Below are 18,362 nucleotides of genomic sequence, written 5' to 3'. Positions count from 1 at the left end.
TTGGCTTTCAGCCTTTTCACACCTTAATTTATACCCATTTTACATCTCTCCTTTCTTTCAAGCCAATTAGCAACCCTTTTGACTTTTGTACTGGATCTCCACAAAATTTGTTCCCTTTGCTCTTTTCCCTGCTTCCGTCAAAAGAATAACAACCACCATTTTCCAACCCATTCAACTAGAGAGCAAGCTGAATATTGTGTAATGAGAAGATTAATTAGCAACATCGTGGTGCGAGATCTTTTGGGGAAGAGTGACCACAATACAGTAAAATTCTTCATTAACATGGAGAGTGACACAATTAAATCTGAAAGTAGGGTCCTGAACTTAAAGGCTAACTTTGATGGCATGAGGCATGCATTGGCTAGGATACGCTGGCCAAAGATACTCAAGGGGTTGATAGTGGATAGGCAATGGTAGACATTTAAAAAAATAAATGGATGAACTTCGACAAATGTATTTCTCTGTCTGGCCTAAGAGTAAAGTAGGAAAAGTGGCTCAACCATGGCTAACAGGGGAAATCAGGGATAGTATTAAAGCCAAAGAGGAGGGCACAAAAATTGGCCAAAACAGCAAACCGGAGGACTGGGACAAAATTTAAAATGCAAAGGAGGACAAAGGTTTCAATTCGCAAGGGGAAAATAGAACATGAAAATAAACTTGCAGAAAACATAAAAACTGAGTGCCAAAGCTTCTATACATGAAAAGAAAAAAAAAAAAAACACTGATGAAGACAAATGTAGGTTCCTTACAGTTAGAATCAGGTGTATTCATAATGGACAAAGATGGCAGACCAGTTGAACAAATACTTTGGATCTGTGTTTGCTAAGGAGTATACAAATAACCTTCAGGAAATGCTAGGGGGCAGAGGGTCAAGCACAAAAAAGGAACTGAAAGGAAATCCTTATCTGGAAATGGTATTGGGGAAATTGAAGGGATTAAAACCTGATAAGTCCCCAGGGCCTAATGCTCTGCATCCCAGAGTACTTAAGGAAGTGGCCCTAGAAATAGCATTGGTGATTTTCCAGCATTCTGTAGACTCTGGAAGAGTTTCAATAGACTGGAGGGTTGCTAATGAGAATAATGGGGAATTATAGGCCAGTTAGCCTGACATCAATGGTGGGGAAAACGCTGGAGTCAGTTACTAAGAATATAATAACTGAGCATTTGGAAAGCAAAGCAGTGACAGAATCTGTCCTAGTCAGCATGGATTCACTGAAAAGAAAAAGATGCTTGACAAATCTTCTGGAATTTTTATTTTTGAGGATGTGACCAGTGATGGACAAGGATGAATCAGTAGATGTTGTGTATCTGGACATTCAAAAGGCTTTTTGACAAAATAGCACACAAGAGATTAGTAAGGAAAATTAATACTCATGGTATCGTAGATAATGTATTGACATGGATAGAGGACTGGTTGGTAGACAGGAAGCAGAGAGTTGGAATAAACAGGTTCCTTTCAGAGTGGCAGGCAGTGACAAGTGAGGTGTCGCAGGGTTCAGTGCTGGGACCCCAGCTGTTCACAACATACATGAACAATTTGGATGAAGGAATTGAATACAATATCTCCAAATTTGCAGATGACACCAAGCTGGATGGAAGTGTGTGCTGTGAGGAGGATGTTAGGAGGCTGCACGGTCATATGGACAGGATGGGTGAGTGGGCAAATACAATATAAATGTAGATAAATGTGAGGTTATCTACTGTGGTTGCCAAAAAAAAAAAAGCAGATTATTATTATCTGAATGGTGGCAGTTTATGAAAAGGTGAGGTGCAACAAGACCCAAGTGTCACATTGGAACAGTCACTGAAGGTTGGCATGCAGGTGCAGGAGGAAAGCTAATCCCATGCTGGCCTTCATAGTGAGACAATTTCAGTATCAGACCAAGGATGCCTTGCTACAGTTATACAGGACCTTGGGGAGGCCACACCTTGAGTACTGTGCGCAGTTTTGGTCTCCTAGTCTGAGGAAGGACATCCTTGCTATTGAGGGACTCTAGCAAAGGTTCACCAGACTGATTCCCGGGATGGCAGGACTGACATGTGAGGAAAGAGAGGAAAGACTGGATCGACTGGGCTGTACTCACTGGAATTTAGGAGAATGGAAGGGGGGTCTCAGAAACACAAAATCCTGATGGGACTAGACAGGCTAGATGTGGGAAGAATGTTCCCAATGTTGGGAAAGTTCAGAACTAGGAGTCACAGTCCAAGAAATACGGGTAAGCCATTCAGGACTGAGATGAGGAAGAATTTCTTTACTCAAAGTTGTGAACCTATGGAATTCTCTCCTACAGGAAGCTGTTGGGGCCAGTTCAATAGATATCCTCAAAAGGGAGCTGGACATGGCCCTTGTAACCAAAGGGATCAAGGGGTAATGAGAGAAAGCAGGAATGGGATACTGAGATTGCACGATCGGCCATGATAATATTGAATGGTGGTGCAGACTTGAACAGCCAAATGGCCTACTCCTGCATCTAGTTTCTATGTTTCTTTGTTTCAGTTCCGAAAAAAAGAGTCATACCAGACTCAAAACGTTAACTGTTCCCTCTCCACAGATGCTGCCAGACCAACTGAGGTTCTCCAGCATATTTTATGTCTGTTTCCAATTTCCAGTATCCACAGCAGTTGCTTTTATCCTCATTACTTCTCTCTCTAAAGGGGCAATGATTTGATATTGGTCCTATGTCTTTCTTAAATTGGGCTGGGTTAGTACTGCATTTAGTTTTGGGCAACATACTTTAGGAAGGAACATTTAAGCCTTAGCATATGCAGATTGAATACAGTAATACCAGTGCCTAAACAGTTAGGTTACAAAGACTGGATGTATAAATGTTGTGTGTATTTCCTGGAGTTCAGAAGACTTAGGGATGGACCAATCGCAGAGCCTGACATTACCTCAGGATTTAATAGGTTAGATAGAAATAAATATGTTCTCTGGTGGGAACATCTCGAACAAGATGGCATAAATTTAAAGTTAGGGCTATGCTCTTCAGTTATAAAATTGGGCAGCAAATTTTCACTCACAGGTAAAGAAAATCTGGAAATCTCTTCCCTTAAAATCTGTTATATTGGGAGACAATCAGAATTTTTAAGACAAGGGGCGGTTTGTTCAGAAAGGATATCAAGGAATCCGGGGAGAAGGTTGGTAAATCTAGTTAACATACTGACTGTCAGAACGAGCTTGAGGGACGATTCAGGTGCTCCTATTGCCCTTGAGTGCCAAATATTACATTTGGAAAATAACAGTTTTTTGTCTTTATCTGGCTATTTGTTTCCACATAACTCTATGATGTGCAGAACTGCAATAATTAGAATACACAACAGTTTCTGCCAAATTGAATGTTGTAATAAGCTTGAGGGGCTAAATAGCCTACTAGTTTCCAAGTTCTAACAAAATCAGACAAAAAGAATGGATACTTAATCAGCATACCAGACATGTCACAATATGTAAAATGATTCATCACTCATTTACCTCAAACTAGAAAAAGGTTTGCTGAACCTATTATCATGAACACAGTATTAAGCGCACATATTTGAGAGATGTGTTCCCTAACAATTGGTTATGCTCAACATTCGCTCCTTACCTGACATTTTCACTTCTCCAATACGAATAATGTGCGGCCAGTGCTGGAACGTTTTGATGAAGAAAGGATTTGTCACACCCAAGATAACATTCGGCCTAGTAAAAATAAATCATAACACCAAACTTGGAATAAAGTGCAAGGAGTGCTTAAAATAACCCATTTGAGATATGGTGCTTCAGGATTGAAGCATTAGGGAATATGCAGATGAAAGATTGTTACAAAGTTTTCTAAACATCTAGTTTAAACTTAAAAAGGATTGGCTTTCTATTAATGTGTCAACAAATGTACTAGTTAGTACATTTGAATATAAAGAACCTTTTTCTAGATTATTATTCCTCTCACATGCATGGACTGGAGGCAGTAATAAAAGCTAGCATTTGTACAACGTACTTCAAAACTTCTATTTGTTGCTATCCAGTCACTACGAAGTATGAGATGATGGTTTATTGATAGTTCTTCCTCCACTTTTTCTTGTCTTCCTCCCAAGAAGGATTTGGCTCTCAACTTTCTCTCATTGCATACAGCACCAATTATCTCTCAAGAGATCAAAATTTCTAACTGCATTAACTAGCATTTTCTGTTTTCATTTAAGAGCTTGAAAGTTTAACTTGCATTTGGAGGACCAGAATTAAAAGCAGTGCATGGGACTTGCCTTTAAAATTTAGTAATATTTAACTTCAGTATGAGAGCTGAAGGCTTTAGGGGGGTATTTTGGGCAGAGTGACAAAAGGCATAAGTGGGTACGTATTAGTTTGACACATCTGTTGAAAAATCTGTTTTAACCACAGCTGATGGGATATTTGATAATTAATATGTTTGAAGTGTGCCTGGAAGTACCACAAGGGACACCTGAACATTTGAATAGGAGCAATTTTTGTGAAGCAAAACATGCAGTCTCCATGCACGTACTTCCACTCAAGGTGTACAGAACAAACAATGGCAAATATCAAGATGGTTCAGGCACAGAAAAAGAAGGTTCTCAGTTAAAGCACCAGATGTTCTGATTGGAAGATACACAGAGGAGGTGCAACATCCTACACCCGCAAGGGGTGAGGTGGAAAAGGAGGCCACTGAAATAACTCCACAGAGGCCGGTATCCTGTCACCAAGTCACCCTTTATATACATGTGCATAGTACGTGACACGAGCCTGGCTTCCTCAAAGCCAGCTCAGAGTGAACAGAGCCTCTGACACTCCTGTTGATATCTGTCAACTAGGGCTTCCCTGATTGGACCAGGTTAACATCCCCATTCAGGGAACTCATATTCTGAGGCCTACCTGGCTAACGTTGCTACAAATCACTACTGCCACCGAGTAAATAATGCAGTGGAGAGGGGATGAAAATGCCCTCAGGATGTGGCTCCAGTTCCACAAAAAAACTCAGATTACTTCACTTAAGTCCCTCAACCAATATCACTAAAAACAGAAAATCTGATTACTCATCTCACATTTTGTGGGACCTTGCTGCAAAAACGTGCTCCTTTGTTTTCTATATTGTAACGATATCTATGCTTTAAAAGTACATAATCTGTAATCCACTTTGCAACACTGAAGTCGTCAAATGTACAACAGAAATGCAGACTTTTTCTTCTTTTGCCATACCGTTTTAAGTTTGTGCTTTACTTTCATCTTGGTTCTATACTTGTAAGATTTCAAAAAAATAAAGTCTTGAAAGTTTGAGTGTTACCATCCTCTTCCTAACCATCTCTTAGTCTCTAACTGAGCTCAGCTGTTTGGGAATAGGATGGGATTTTGCATGCTCCCACAAAGGTCATCTGCACCAAAAAAACCTTGCACTTTCATAACCATATGTGCCAAACCATTTTACAGCCAAAGTACTTGTGATGTGTAGTCGTTATTGTAATGTAGGAAACACAGCAGACAACCTGCACACAGCAAAATCCCCATAAGCTTTAATGTAATTATATATTCTGCTTTTGACACGGATTGAATGAAAAGTACTGACTTGGACAGAGGATAACCCTCTGACAGTTCTTGGAAATAGTGCCATGATATTATTTACAACCTGTGAGAGCAGACAGGATCTTGATTTAGCAGGTCATCCAAATTATGACACCTCTGAAAGTATAGCACTTCCTCAGTATTGTACTGGAGTGTCAATCTAGAATGTTGTGTAGACGGCCTGTGACTTGAACCCATAACTTCAGTCGGAAGCACGAATTCTACCAAGCAAGCCAAAGGACTGCAGTGGTTCAAGACGACAGCTCACTAACTTCAACTAGGTATGGGTGATACATGCTAGCTTAACCATGAATGAATTTGAAAAACTGATACACAGGGAAGAGGCCTTGCTCCTAAGCATGGTTATTGGCTTCTTACTATGCTCAGGAGGGGGGCAGCAAAATTTCATCATTATACAAGTTAGAGAAGTTGGGAAAGTTTCATTTCAATCTGCAAGCTCCTGGACTCTAAGCAACCACTTCAGTAACAATTGTTTTTTGGTGTTTTAAACTTACGGCGCCTGTGTTCGTGTTGTATACTCTTTAAATTCAGCGTCGTGGATGGTGAAGTAAGGTCGATAGTCACAGCAGTATCTCAGGGGTTCAATACAGCTACAACAGAACACAAATACTGGCAAGAAATTAGGATACTACGTTCGGATGTACAAATTCTCTGGAGGAGTGGGTGGACAAATTTGCCCAAACAAAAACCTCAAAGCACTTTAAACAGAAAGTAGTCAACACAAAAACATTAAACCCCAATTAGCTTAATCCACTCTCCTTACAAATCGAATAGCCAAAAGGAAAAATATAAACTTAGTAAAATATAACCTTGTCCCAGACCACTCAGCAAAACTCTATTAGCTAGTTTCTGGAGTAAACAAGAATTTCATATAATATGCATCAAAATATATTGACTAGTTTTTTAACAAAGCAATTAGGTTCTGGAGCATCCCTTCTAATGTTTGATTAACATACACAAAATCAAGTAAACTGATTCTAATTAGAGATGGTCAAATACTCAAGACAAATGCTGTTGTTAGTGGCAGAAACTGTGGTGATTGTCCTTAGACAGAAATAATGAATAATAAATCAGGAGAAAAATGTTCCAGTGGTGCAGGTCACTAACCAGAGGACAGAAATTTAACAAAATTGGCAATGAATAAGAAATAACATGTGCATATTTTATTTTTTTCTTACATAGGTGAGCTATGATGATCTGGAACACACAACCCCAAAAAAATAGTGAAGGCAGGTATAACAATAACTTTGACAGCTGAATTAGATAAATGTTTGAAGGGGAAAAAGAAGATCTGTAGGGCAGGGAACCGAGACTAATTAGGCTCACAGGCCTCCTTCCAAGCTGCATCAGTCTGTGGTTCTAGTTTATTATGGAAATTGATCAGGCAAAAGCTTCTTGAAAAATACATGTTCTAACCCGGTTAATGAAGGTACAAGTGATTCTCAACATTATTTCTGATAATCAATTTTGTCGTCTGCATTAAAATTTCACAATTTGCCTTGAACTTAGACTAATCATTCCACAGTTTCCTAGGTCTATCTTGCCCCCCTTTTTACCCAGATTTCCAGGATTATACACTACATCAGGAGTTCCTCAATATCACAACACGGTCATTATTGGTAATTTGTCTATTCCCTCATATGTTCATCTTATCAAGGGTTTAGCCTTGATAATTTGCTGATGTATCTATACAGCTGTTGATTTTATTTCACCATTATTTGGAGAGCCAAAAGTGTGCACAATAGTGTAAATGAGGTCTGATTAAGGTTCTATTAACTTCTGTGTTTCTTTCCTGCATCTGCATTCTAAGCCTTTGGATATAAACTAAATATTCCAATTGACTTGTACAATTAAAGTAAGACTTCCCTACTCCTATACATCAATTTCATTGAAACAAGGGCCAACATTCCATTAGCCTTCACGATTACCTTCTCCACTTGTGTGCTTCATTTCTGTATTTCATGCAAAAGTACCTCCAAGTCCCTTTACGTTGCAGTTTTCTGCAGTTTTTCTCCATTTAATACTGTTCTTTTGTTCTCCCTTCCAAATTTGAATTTTCCCATATTATACTCCTTTTGTCGACGTGTTCCCACTTACTTAACCTATTAATGATCTTTCTGTAAGCTGTTTGTATCCCTGTTGCAACTTGCCTTTCCACCTATTTATGTCATCTGCAAATTTTGTTCCAGTACATTCACTTTGTTCCTCCAAGTCATTAATCTATATTGTAAACAGATGCAGTCTCAGCACAGATCCCTGTGGAACTCCACTGGAAACAGGTCACCAACGTGAAAAAAAGAAGCCCTTATTCCCATTGGCTGTTTCCTGCCCATCATTCAATTCTCCATCTATGCCACTGCATTTAAACTGTTCAAAATGGCACCAGAGTGTGGCGACAGTTGAAGTTTTTCACTGTATTTTACTGTACTTTTCACTGTAAAGTGTAATTGACAATAAATCATTCAACATCTTTTCCATGTTCTGGTTCTGCCAATTCTAATAAACTGTCTATAGACATGCCAAAATTCTTCAATCCTTTGTCACTTAATCTATTTTTCTTTATTCTTGCTTCCAAAATTTCTTAGCGAACGGCACTGGACATAGAACATTGCAACCCAGAGGATCACTTTTCAGTTTACCACCTCTGTGCTAGCTTTTCATCACCATAATCCAAAACAAATTTTGTTGCCCTGTCTCCATATGTCTATATTTTCATCCCGAAAAGTATTTATTTAGTTTTCCTTTATTGTATGCAATGGTATCTGTCTAATTTAATCCACATGGCAAAATATTCTGGACTCTAATAAGCAACTGCCTAAAGAAATTTCTTTTAACTTTCATTTTTTCAAAGATGATTTCAGATTGGTGACAACCTTAAACTTACAATTTCTCTTCCACCTCACCCACTCCCACTCCTCTCACTTTAAATATCAGAGCCAGGCAATCCTATAAAGGGCAGGTCTTGGATTATGAACTAAAATTGATTGCCCAAATTTTTTAAAATGGAAATGCTGAAAAAAGGATGGCCATAGTTTCGTTTCTAAATTTACAAATGACACTCAATTTGTAGGGAAAGTCAAGATTGCGTTGGATTGTTTTGGAAGGTACTTTGTTGATAGAGTTTAATGCAGACATTTAGGGATACGAAAGGAGGATGATGATATTGGAGTAACAGGAAAATAGTGACAAGAACAAATCAGGTAAAAGTTCTGCCAGTCATAATAAACACATCCCTGAAAAACTTGAGATTGTATAAGTCTCTGTTAAATTGATCTGCGCTATTTGTCATCTTATGTAAATAACATTAACTTGTCATTGTACAAAGTGTAGATCAGGTTGTACCTGGAGCGAGTGTATTTTTGGACCATCATGTTAGAAAAAAAAAGTACAGTCAAGCTGGATAAAGTACAAACAGTCTTAACAGAATGCATGATTTAGTGTCCAGAGATAAAACGGGTTAGGATAAGCTCACAGACTAACACTCTTTTCACTGAAAAGTAGGAGGTTGAGAAAGATATTTAAATTAATAAGGCTCAAGGGAGTTGAGGATTAGTCAGGAGCATTTGTTCAAAAGCAGAAAAAAAACAGGATGGAATGGGATTATAAATGAAGAAAGGGACAGGTGCAGATAACATGACATATGAGAAAGCATTGCTTCAATGAGATAGCAGTTTGTTGGCTGCAGAATCAAGTAGCTTACATCTGATGGTTGAAGTAGGAAATACCTAAATCTTGAATAAGCTATGTCTGAAGTGATTAATTACTAAATGTTATATTCTGTCAAATAATTTTGGTCACAAGACCTGTACTTTTTCAACAATCAAGGTATCCTAAAGCCTGGAGATACTTCCTGCATGGGGCTTCCTACTCACCTGGTCAGTGCCAGCACAAGATCTGAAGATATTTTGGGGGACGCTGCCATGATAATCACTGGTTCTCCAAGCAACATCAGCTCCCAAAGCATTTGGATATGTATCAAAATTGATTGGAAACATCTGACAAGAATAATTCATCAATAAAAGAAAATCAAAATTATATTTGGAAATAAAAAGTCAAATAAAGACTATGGTGTCCAAGAAACATATGATACCCTCAATCCCACCCCATCCACCTCATATTTCAAATCTCTTCTTTTGAAGACATATCAATTGTATCTTTCACTATACATAACATCTACCTCAATGTCTTAAATGGTAAAACAAGCTGATATATTATAGTTTAATAAGAGAAAATAAAAGAACTGCAGGTGAAATTTATGCTATAGCTCATAATGGCTGTTCCAAATAGGTTTTCCAAAAAGGTCAGCCACATATTTTCACTATAAAAATTTCAAAGATATCTGAATGTTAATACTGCAGCATGACAAAGTAGTCATTGGGCTCATGTTACATTATTAAAATCCATTTGCCGCATTGAAATTGCTCTCACCCAAAGAGATCCAACTCATGTACTGTGGGAATGACCAATGGAGCTGGCAACAGATTCTGTAGAAAAGGAAACAAAGCTATAAAAAATTGAAAATTTAAAAAGAAGAGGATCAAACAAATTAGAGATACACATAATATCTGCAATACAATCTGAGTAAAACATCCATCATTCATAATGTTACAGGCCCATCTAACAATTATGCATAGAATCAATGGAACAATCAAAAACAGAAATTGGACAAACCCAGCAAGTCTGGCAGCATCTGTCAAGAGAAAAAAAGTGTTAATGCTTCAAGTCCAGCGAGCTTGATCAATTCTTCTAATCTCCAGCATCCACAGCCGTTTTATTTTCGTAACAATGGACACTGAATAAACAATGAGTTCACCTATCGTTCCAATAATCATAAAGTAAAATATAAATAACCATCATAATTTAGGTGCGCTTTGAGAGAAACATTACATTTCGTGCTGCCAATTTGTGCAAGTTTACATCAAGTGTAGATACAGCATATTTTTTAAAAGAAGACAAATGCTTGCATATCGTGGCCAGAGGGCATGAAGAGAAATCCCAAAGAAAACCATCTTCTCTTCTGCATTTTCATGCTTAAATTTTCATTTCTTTTAAAAATACCAACCACGGTGCACTCAAAATGGCCCAAGCTAATCATATAATTGTATCTCCAAAAGCTTCTGAACTCCTTGCATTTTATAGGCATCCCAGCTAAATGTGTCACAAAGGACTTGGAGACAAGCCATCTGCTTCCAGCCAGCTGCAAACAAGACAAACATCAAGACTCATTATGCTAAAATGAACACCAATGTTTTTAGTTACCTTGTCACTCCACAATAGAAATGGAGAGATAAAGCTACACTGTTGCTGAACAAACTTCCAATTAACACACCAAGATAAGGCCTCAGCACCTGAAAACGTCTGTGTCACATAACTGAAATCTGAACTTGGATGAATTATTTAAAACATACAATTCTGGGATTCTAAGCCAGTTGTTTGACTTCCAGAGGGAAAGCAGGACTCCGACTGAAGTGGCAGCCTGCCTCAGACACTCCAATTCTGTCTTCAAGTTGGTGGCGAGTAAAAAAAGCCTAAACTTTGCCTCCAAAGAGGGAAAAAAAACCAACTGGGGCCAGCCCACCAAGAAAATTATTGGACAATGACTTCCAGGAAGTTTTAACTCACGTGAACTGATTTTTAATACCTCTGCATTTACCAAAACTTGCAACCTATCTCCTCCCTGGTTCTGACTTCCTTAAATTTGCTGAGTGAGTGTATGTGGATGGAGTAGCGAAGAAATTTACCTGCATTTTGAATGTTTCATTAATAAACCCATCTTTGATTTCATCGTAAGTTTTTGCAGGGGTTTCCTTCAAAAATTGGAATCCAAAATCCAGGGTTGGGGAACAACCTTCAGGCTACCTCATTAAAGGGATGGGAATAAAAAGGGAACAGCATAAATCTAACAATACCTCACTGTCATGGGCGTAAGAAGACAAAATCAAACATAATTAAATTCACCCCATTCTCTTTTTGTCTGTGACAATGAGAACATACAAATGGAGACGGACTCATTGCAGGCAAGAGGAGGAGAATGCCCTATCATAGCATCATAAAAATGCTAAGAATTTTAAGAGTTACAGTTATTATGGTTATCATTGGTCCTCCCTCAAATTCCATTCCAACACATTTCTCTTCAGTTATCATCTTTCAGTCACTGCATTAAGCAACTTCTCATTCTTGGTGATTGCAATCTTCTTGCCGACTTGGCTATTCCAACATTGTCCTGTGTAGTATCCTATCCTCCATGCTCTGAAAACTTGGTCTTTCAACACTTGGCTGACTTATTGCCTGATGCCTTGCTCACTCACATCTCACCCTTGATGACCTAGATTAATTCCTAGATCCCAAGCACCTCATCACTTTTCAAAAAAAAAAAAAAAAAAAAATCATTCAGACCTTTACAGCTATGTTGCACTTGTTCTGAGTCTTTGTCCTTCTCCATATTCCTCTGGCAATTTTCTAAATTTCCTTATGTTTGTTTTGGTAAAACTTCTCATGACACCAGGTTATAGTCCAACACGGTTATTTGAACTCAAGCTTTTGGAGCATAGCCCCTTTGTCAGGTGAAGTGAGAGAAAAGCACACGGGAATGGAATTTATAGGCAGAGAGATCAAGGTCAGAGAGATCAGAAGATCATACAAATGGTGTGAGTGGAGTGTTGAATAATAAGTCTTTGCAGGTGATCACAAGTGTCAGATGGTGTGGGTAAAGCTGAATAGTAAGCAAAGGCATAACAAATAATCCAATTAAACGAGGCAGAGAGATAATTACAAAAAATTAAAGATAAGGTGGTGTTGCAGACAAATGACATGACTGGAATAACATGATTGGTTAAACCATCTGCATTCGAATTTTATACCTAAGTAATAAGCAATCCAAAACTGTACAAACTAAGGTAGAGAGATCATAACAATTTATGAAGGAGATGGTGTCCAACAGGACAGTAAGGAAGATTTTACAGATATAGAACGTGTGGTGGGTCACATGCTGCATGACATGAACCTAAGATCACAGTTGAGGTCGTCTTCATGGGTACAGTACTTGACTATCAGTTTCTGCTCAGCAACTCTGAGTGAGCTTGCGGTAGAGCGCGGTATTGACGCAAGGCCCACAGATAACCTCACGATGCTGCACTTCACTAGCTTCCACCGTAAACATACTAAAGAAGCCATCCCCTACGGATAAACCTTGCGCATACACAGGATCTGCTCAGATGAGGAGGAAAGTGACAAATACCTGAAGATTTTGAAAGATGCCCTCATAAGAACGGGATACGATGCTCAACTCATTGATTGAAACTGGCAATGTGCCACAGCAAAAAACTACAATCACCTCCTCAGAAGACAAACACAGGATACGATCAATAGAGTTCCCTTCTTTGTCCAATACTTCCCCGGAGTGAAGAGACTACACCATGTTCTTTGCAGCTTTCAACATGTCATCGATGACAATGAGCATCTCGCCAAGATCATCCCTACAATTCCGCTTCTCATCTTCAAACAACCGCCAAACCTTAAACAGACTATCGTTCGCAGCAAACTACCCAGCCTTCAGGACAACATCGAACCCAACAGCACACAACCGTGCCATGGCAAATTCTGCAAGATATCAGATTTTCAACATTGGATACTACCATTACACGTGGGAACACCATCCACCACGTACACAGCAGTGACTCAGCCAACATTGTCTATCTCATACACTGCAGGCAAGGATGTCCCAAGGCATAGTATATTGGAGAGACCATGCAGACGCTACAACAACGGATGAATGCATACCACGCAACAATTGCCAGACAGGAATGTTCCCTCCCAGTCAGGGAGCACTTCAGCGGTCGAGGATATTCAATCTGCAGGTAAGCAACCTCCAAGGCAGCCTTTGAGATATACAACAATGCAGAATCGCCAAGCAGGAACTGATAGCCAAGTTTCACATCCATGAAGATGGCCTCAACAGTGATCTTGGGTTCATGTCGTGCTACATGTGACCCCACTACACTGTTCTGTATCTATAAAATCTTCCTTAGTATTTTTTTTGACACCATCACTTCAATTACTTTGCTTAGTTTTGGATTACTTATTACTTCGGTTAGACCCTCAACAGGCGAATCTGGTGCCTATCATGTTATTTTAGTCATTTGGTTTGTCTCCAACACCACCTTATTTTTAATTTTTTGTAATTATCTTTCTGCCTCATTTAATCAGATTATAGGTCATCCCTTTGCTTGTTATTCAGCTGTTGACACTTTACGTACACCATCTGACATTTCTGATCACCAGAGACCTTATTATTCAAACACTTCACTCACACCACTTGTATGATCTTTTGATCTCTCTGCTCCTAAATATCTCTGCCCATAAATTCTGTGCCGGTGTGCTTCTCTCTCAGTGCACCTGACAAAGGGGCTATGCCCAGAAAGCTTGTGTTTTCAAATACACTTGTTGGATCATAGCCTGGTGTCATGTGACTTCTGACTTCACATAAGATAGGAATAGAAGTAAATCATTTGACCCCTCAAGCTTGCACTGCCATTTTAATAAGGTCATGGCTGATTTGTTCTCCTCTAACTATTTAGTAGTTACATTCATCAGCCCTGTTAGCATCTTTTAAGGTTCTCAATTCTTCTCAAACTACCTTTTTGCCTCTATAGTGATGAAATAATCTTAAAGCAAGATGTTGCAGATGCTGAAAATCTGAAATGAGTCAGAAAATTCACTAAATACTCAGGTTAGGCAACATCTGAGGAGAGAGAAACAGAATTAATGTTTTCAGATTTGAAATCTTTCATCACAATTTCTTTATCTGTAAGCGCCAGCAGACCAGAGTACTTGTAGCATTTTGTTTTAAATTCCATTAAATGAAATAGCTTAATTTTTAATAATTTGTTGTTAATTGCTGCACCCCAGGATCATCATCAGAAAACAGATCAGGTCCAATGCACGTTGATGACACTCAAATCTATCACACTACCATCTCTCTCAAAGTTACCACTGTCCTTATTTTTCATGGTGATGGTATCCAGAATTGGATCAACAGACATTTCCACAAATATTGCCTTTGGTGCCTGCCACAAACTCCTAGCCATTGACTCCATGCATCTCCCTGATAACTGTCTGAGGATGACATGGGCTGTTCATAATCTCAAAGTCCATAAAATGTATTATTTTAAAAATAGCAGTTTGCATGCAATGTTCACTTAAAACTGTTCAAGAAACAAAACTAAAGCATACAGTTTGCTTTTTTTAATGAAAGCAACCATTGTTGTATCCTGCTTTGTCTGTAGCTGTTTCTAGGTGTCAAGAAGTTCACACTTGTCAAGAGAACCTCAGTGCTATTTGATTCAAAGATGATCTAAAATTCCTTCAATCGTTAAGATTTTCTCTTTCCATATATACAACATTGCACTCCTACCTCAGCTTACCTGCTGCTGAAATTCTCATCCAAGTATTTGATATCTCCAGATTTAACTAACTCAATATTGTATTGGGTAACCTTCCACCTTCCATATCAGAAACTTGAACTGATCCAAAATGCTGCAACCCATGTTCTAACTTGCACCAAATGCCATTCACTCAATCTTGTGCTCAATGGACTGGTTTATAATCTGACAATGCCTGGATTTTAAAATTGGTTTTATTCCAAACAACTTCACAGCCTAACCATACTCCAACTTAAACTTCCTGCAGTCATGTGACTCCAGACCCACACCAGTGTGGCTGACTCTTAATTGCCCTCTGGTTAATCAGGGATGGGCAATAAATGCTGGCCTAGCCAGTGACGCCCACATCCCATGAATTAATCAAAAACAAAAAAAAGTCGATAATCCTCTAACTGTGGCCTGTTACACAATCCCAGTTACCTTCATTCCAATATTGGCAGCCGCCACTTCAGTTGTTTAGGTCCTAAATTTTGGAATTCCCACACTAAACCTCCATGTCTCAACCTTTCTTTCCTCCTTTAAGATATCCCTTAAAAACTAGGTCTTCAATCAAGCTTTGGTCATTTGTTCCAAAGCACTCTGTGGTTCAACATGAAATTTTCTTCAAATAAAATTTGTGTCACAGGCTAGTTGCTGTTCTATTTATTAATCCATTTAGGATCATATTCATTTTGCACATACTTGCTAAAAACTTGAGAGAGTAGGAACTGCCGATGCTGGAGAATCTGAGATAACAAGGTGTAGAGCTGGATGAACACAGCAGGAAAGCAGACGTTTCGGATCTGGACCCTTCTTCAAAAGGGTCCAAACCTGAAGCATCACCTTTCCTGCTCCTCGGCTTGCTAAACTTGAGTTTCTACTTCCACTGCATGCTAAACAATTTTAATAGGATTTACCTTCGGAAAAACAGCTCCCACCACCATTGAGAATAACTAGCAGTGGGCTTCATGAGAATGTGCACTTTTGTCATACCTCCTGGTTAGATTGTTTGAGAGGGCTCGTTCCAAGTTTATCCTTTTTAGATGGAATCCGCACCTACCAGTGAATGGAAAAAATGCAAGACTTAAGGCAGAAAAAGGGAAACAGATGTAAATACACAATAAAGTTCCAGAATTCAGAATATAGGTACAACCAAAGATCAACAAAATTCTGTTAAATTTATAACTGGAAACTTTCAAACATGTTCATCAGTTTGCATCCATGAGGAAAATTTCATTGTTCAATATTGCTTTGGTCAAAGTTCACTGACCTCAAGTTTCTCAAAATCTCTCAAATTAATTCATTACAATATTTCATCTTATTGCTTTTTATTTCTGTACGGTGCTTAGATGATGGGAAAATAAGCACACAGAAAAAGGATCAATTGTCAAACATAGTCACATAACAGATTCACCACTTATTTAACTTCCAGTGTATCTTCTGCCTGAAACAGAAGTCTACATTACATACTTAACCAAGGAATACATGAGGGTAATGCTAGGTTATCTAGTGCTGTCGGCCAAATGGAACTAGGGTAAAGGTGATGATTATGTTAATTAAGAGATGATTAGGTGAGCACTTAACTGGGCGCATACATAGGGGAACAAGTAATCACTGCCACTGGAGTTGAGTAGTCAATGAGCAGGAATAAAATTCTGACTGAGAAAGTATTGTTTTTCGAACCAACATTTAACTTTTTGTATCCAGTACACTATATTTGAATATACTGTTTGAGTATCTTAGAGTAAAACTGAAGAAGAGAATAGAAATCCTCAATACCATGCTGGAATATGACAAATCACAAGAACTTTAAATCTCTGACATGCCATGCATTATGGAATCACAGAATCACAAACTTAATTTCATCAAGTTAGTGGCTAGTCTGTAATATCTAAGAGACTGCAGAGGGCAAGACTTCAAACCCAAGTTAAAAAAATGCCAAAGAAGAGAAACAAAGGCAGTTAGAAATGCTGCATTTTAGACTAGTTAAATTCCTAAAGACATTTCTACTTGGGTTACTATGCCAACATTCCCATGTTCCACAGTTCTATCCATTCTTACCTGAATAACCACTCCCATGATAGGCAGGCTGAGTGTTTTTCCAGGGAGTGGAGCTGGCCATTGGTCTACCTCATTACAAACTGCAAACAAAAAACAAGAAAGTTTACTGTATTCAGAATTCAACATTTTGTCCAAATGTTTTCTTCAACTATATCTTTTTCTCAATTAAACTTTTTCCAGAATTGTTCCCACTTTAATGAAAAAGGCCCCTTGGGGATGAGCAACGATTAAATGATCAAATTCTTCATCGAGATGGAGAGTGACATGGTTGATTCCGAGAGTAAAATCCTGAATCCAAATAGAGGAAACTACAATCATATAAATATTAGGGAATGCTATTTAAAGGGATGACGATACAAAGGCAACGTCAAACATTCAAAGAGTGCACGGGTGAACTGCAACAATTGTTCATTCTTTTATGGTGCAAAAGTAAATAAAAAAAGTTGGCCAAACCATGGATTACAACAGAAATTAGAGATTGGATTATATCCAAGGAGCAGGCATACAAATTGGCCAGGATTATATCCAAAGAGCTTGCATACAAATTGGCCAGAAAAAACAGATCTGAGAATTGGGAGCAGTTTAGAATTCAACAAAAGGAGGACAAAGGTTTTGATTAAGAAAGAGAAAATAGATTGAGAAAGTAAGCTCCCAGGAAATATACAAACTAACTGTAAATGCTTCTATCGGTATGCGAAGAGAAAAAGATTAGTGAAAGCAGACTGTGGGCCCCTTACAGTCAGAAAGAGGGGAATTTATAATGAGGAACAAAGAAATGTTTGAGCATCTAAAAATACATTGGTTTTGTGTTCACAACGGAGGATACAAATAACATACCAGAAAAAAAATCATGAGGGACATAGATAAGATGAATAACAAAGGTCTTTTCCCTAGGGTAGGGGAATTCAAAACTAGAGGAAATAGGTTTAAAAAGAGAGGGGAGAGCTTGAAAAATGACCTGTGGGGCAACGTTTTGACACAGAGGTGGTGCATGTATGGAATGAATGGCCGGAGAAAGTGGTAGCAGGTGTAGTTTATATTTAAAAGACATTTGGACAGGTTTAGATAGATATGATCCAAATGCAGGCAAAATAGGAAACAAAAACAGAAGTTGCTGGAAAAACTCAGCAGGTCTGGCAGCATCTGTGAGGAGAAATCAGAGTTAATGTTTCGGGTCCAGTGGCAGCATCCATAGTCCTTTCGGTTTTTCCTTAGCAGGCAAATGGGGACTAGGTTAATTTGGGAAACCTGGTCGCATGAATGAGTTGGACCGAGGGAGTCTATTTCTGTGCTGTGAGACTCCAAATGCTGAGGAACAG

General features: G+C 38.6%; 1 protein-coding gene across 1 annotated transcript in view; it reads right to left on the bottom strand.

The window, feature by feature from the left end:
- LOC109913411 (DENN/MADD domain containing 6B) overlaps positions 1-18,362 on the bottom strand; it is a 99,117-nt gene that overhangs the window by 22,470 nt on the left and 58,285 nt on the right. The window contains exons 8-14 of the mRNA XM_048609969.1: positions 17,044-17,123; positions 15,976-16,038; positions 11,305-11,418; positions 9,992-10,047; positions 9,436-9,558; positions 6,058-6,153; positions 3,582-3,676 (exon numbers count right to left, since the gene is read on the bottom strand). Of these exons, the coding sequence (XP_048465926.1) occupies positions 3,582-3,676; positions 6,058-6,153; positions 9,436-9,558; positions 9,992-10,047; positions 11,305-11,418; positions 15,976-16,038; positions 17,044-17,123 (627 nt within the window). The remainder of the gene's footprint in view (positions 1-3,581; positions 3,677-6,057; positions 6,154-9,435; positions 9,559-9,991; positions 10,048-11,304; positions 11,419-15,975; positions 16,039-17,043; positions 17,124-18,362) is intronic.

Source organism: Rhincodon typus, chromosome 22 (genome assembly GCF_021869965.1).
Source record: "Rhincodon typus isolate 14 chromosome 22, sRhiTyp1.1, whole genome shotgun sequence".
Lineage (NCBI taxonomy): Eukaryota > Metazoa > Chordata > Chondrichthyes > Orectolobiformes > Rhincodontidae > Rhincodon > Rhincodon typus.
The sequence above is the reverse complement of the archived record's forward strand: the minus strand, read 5'-3'. Positions and strand labels throughout refer to the sequence as shown.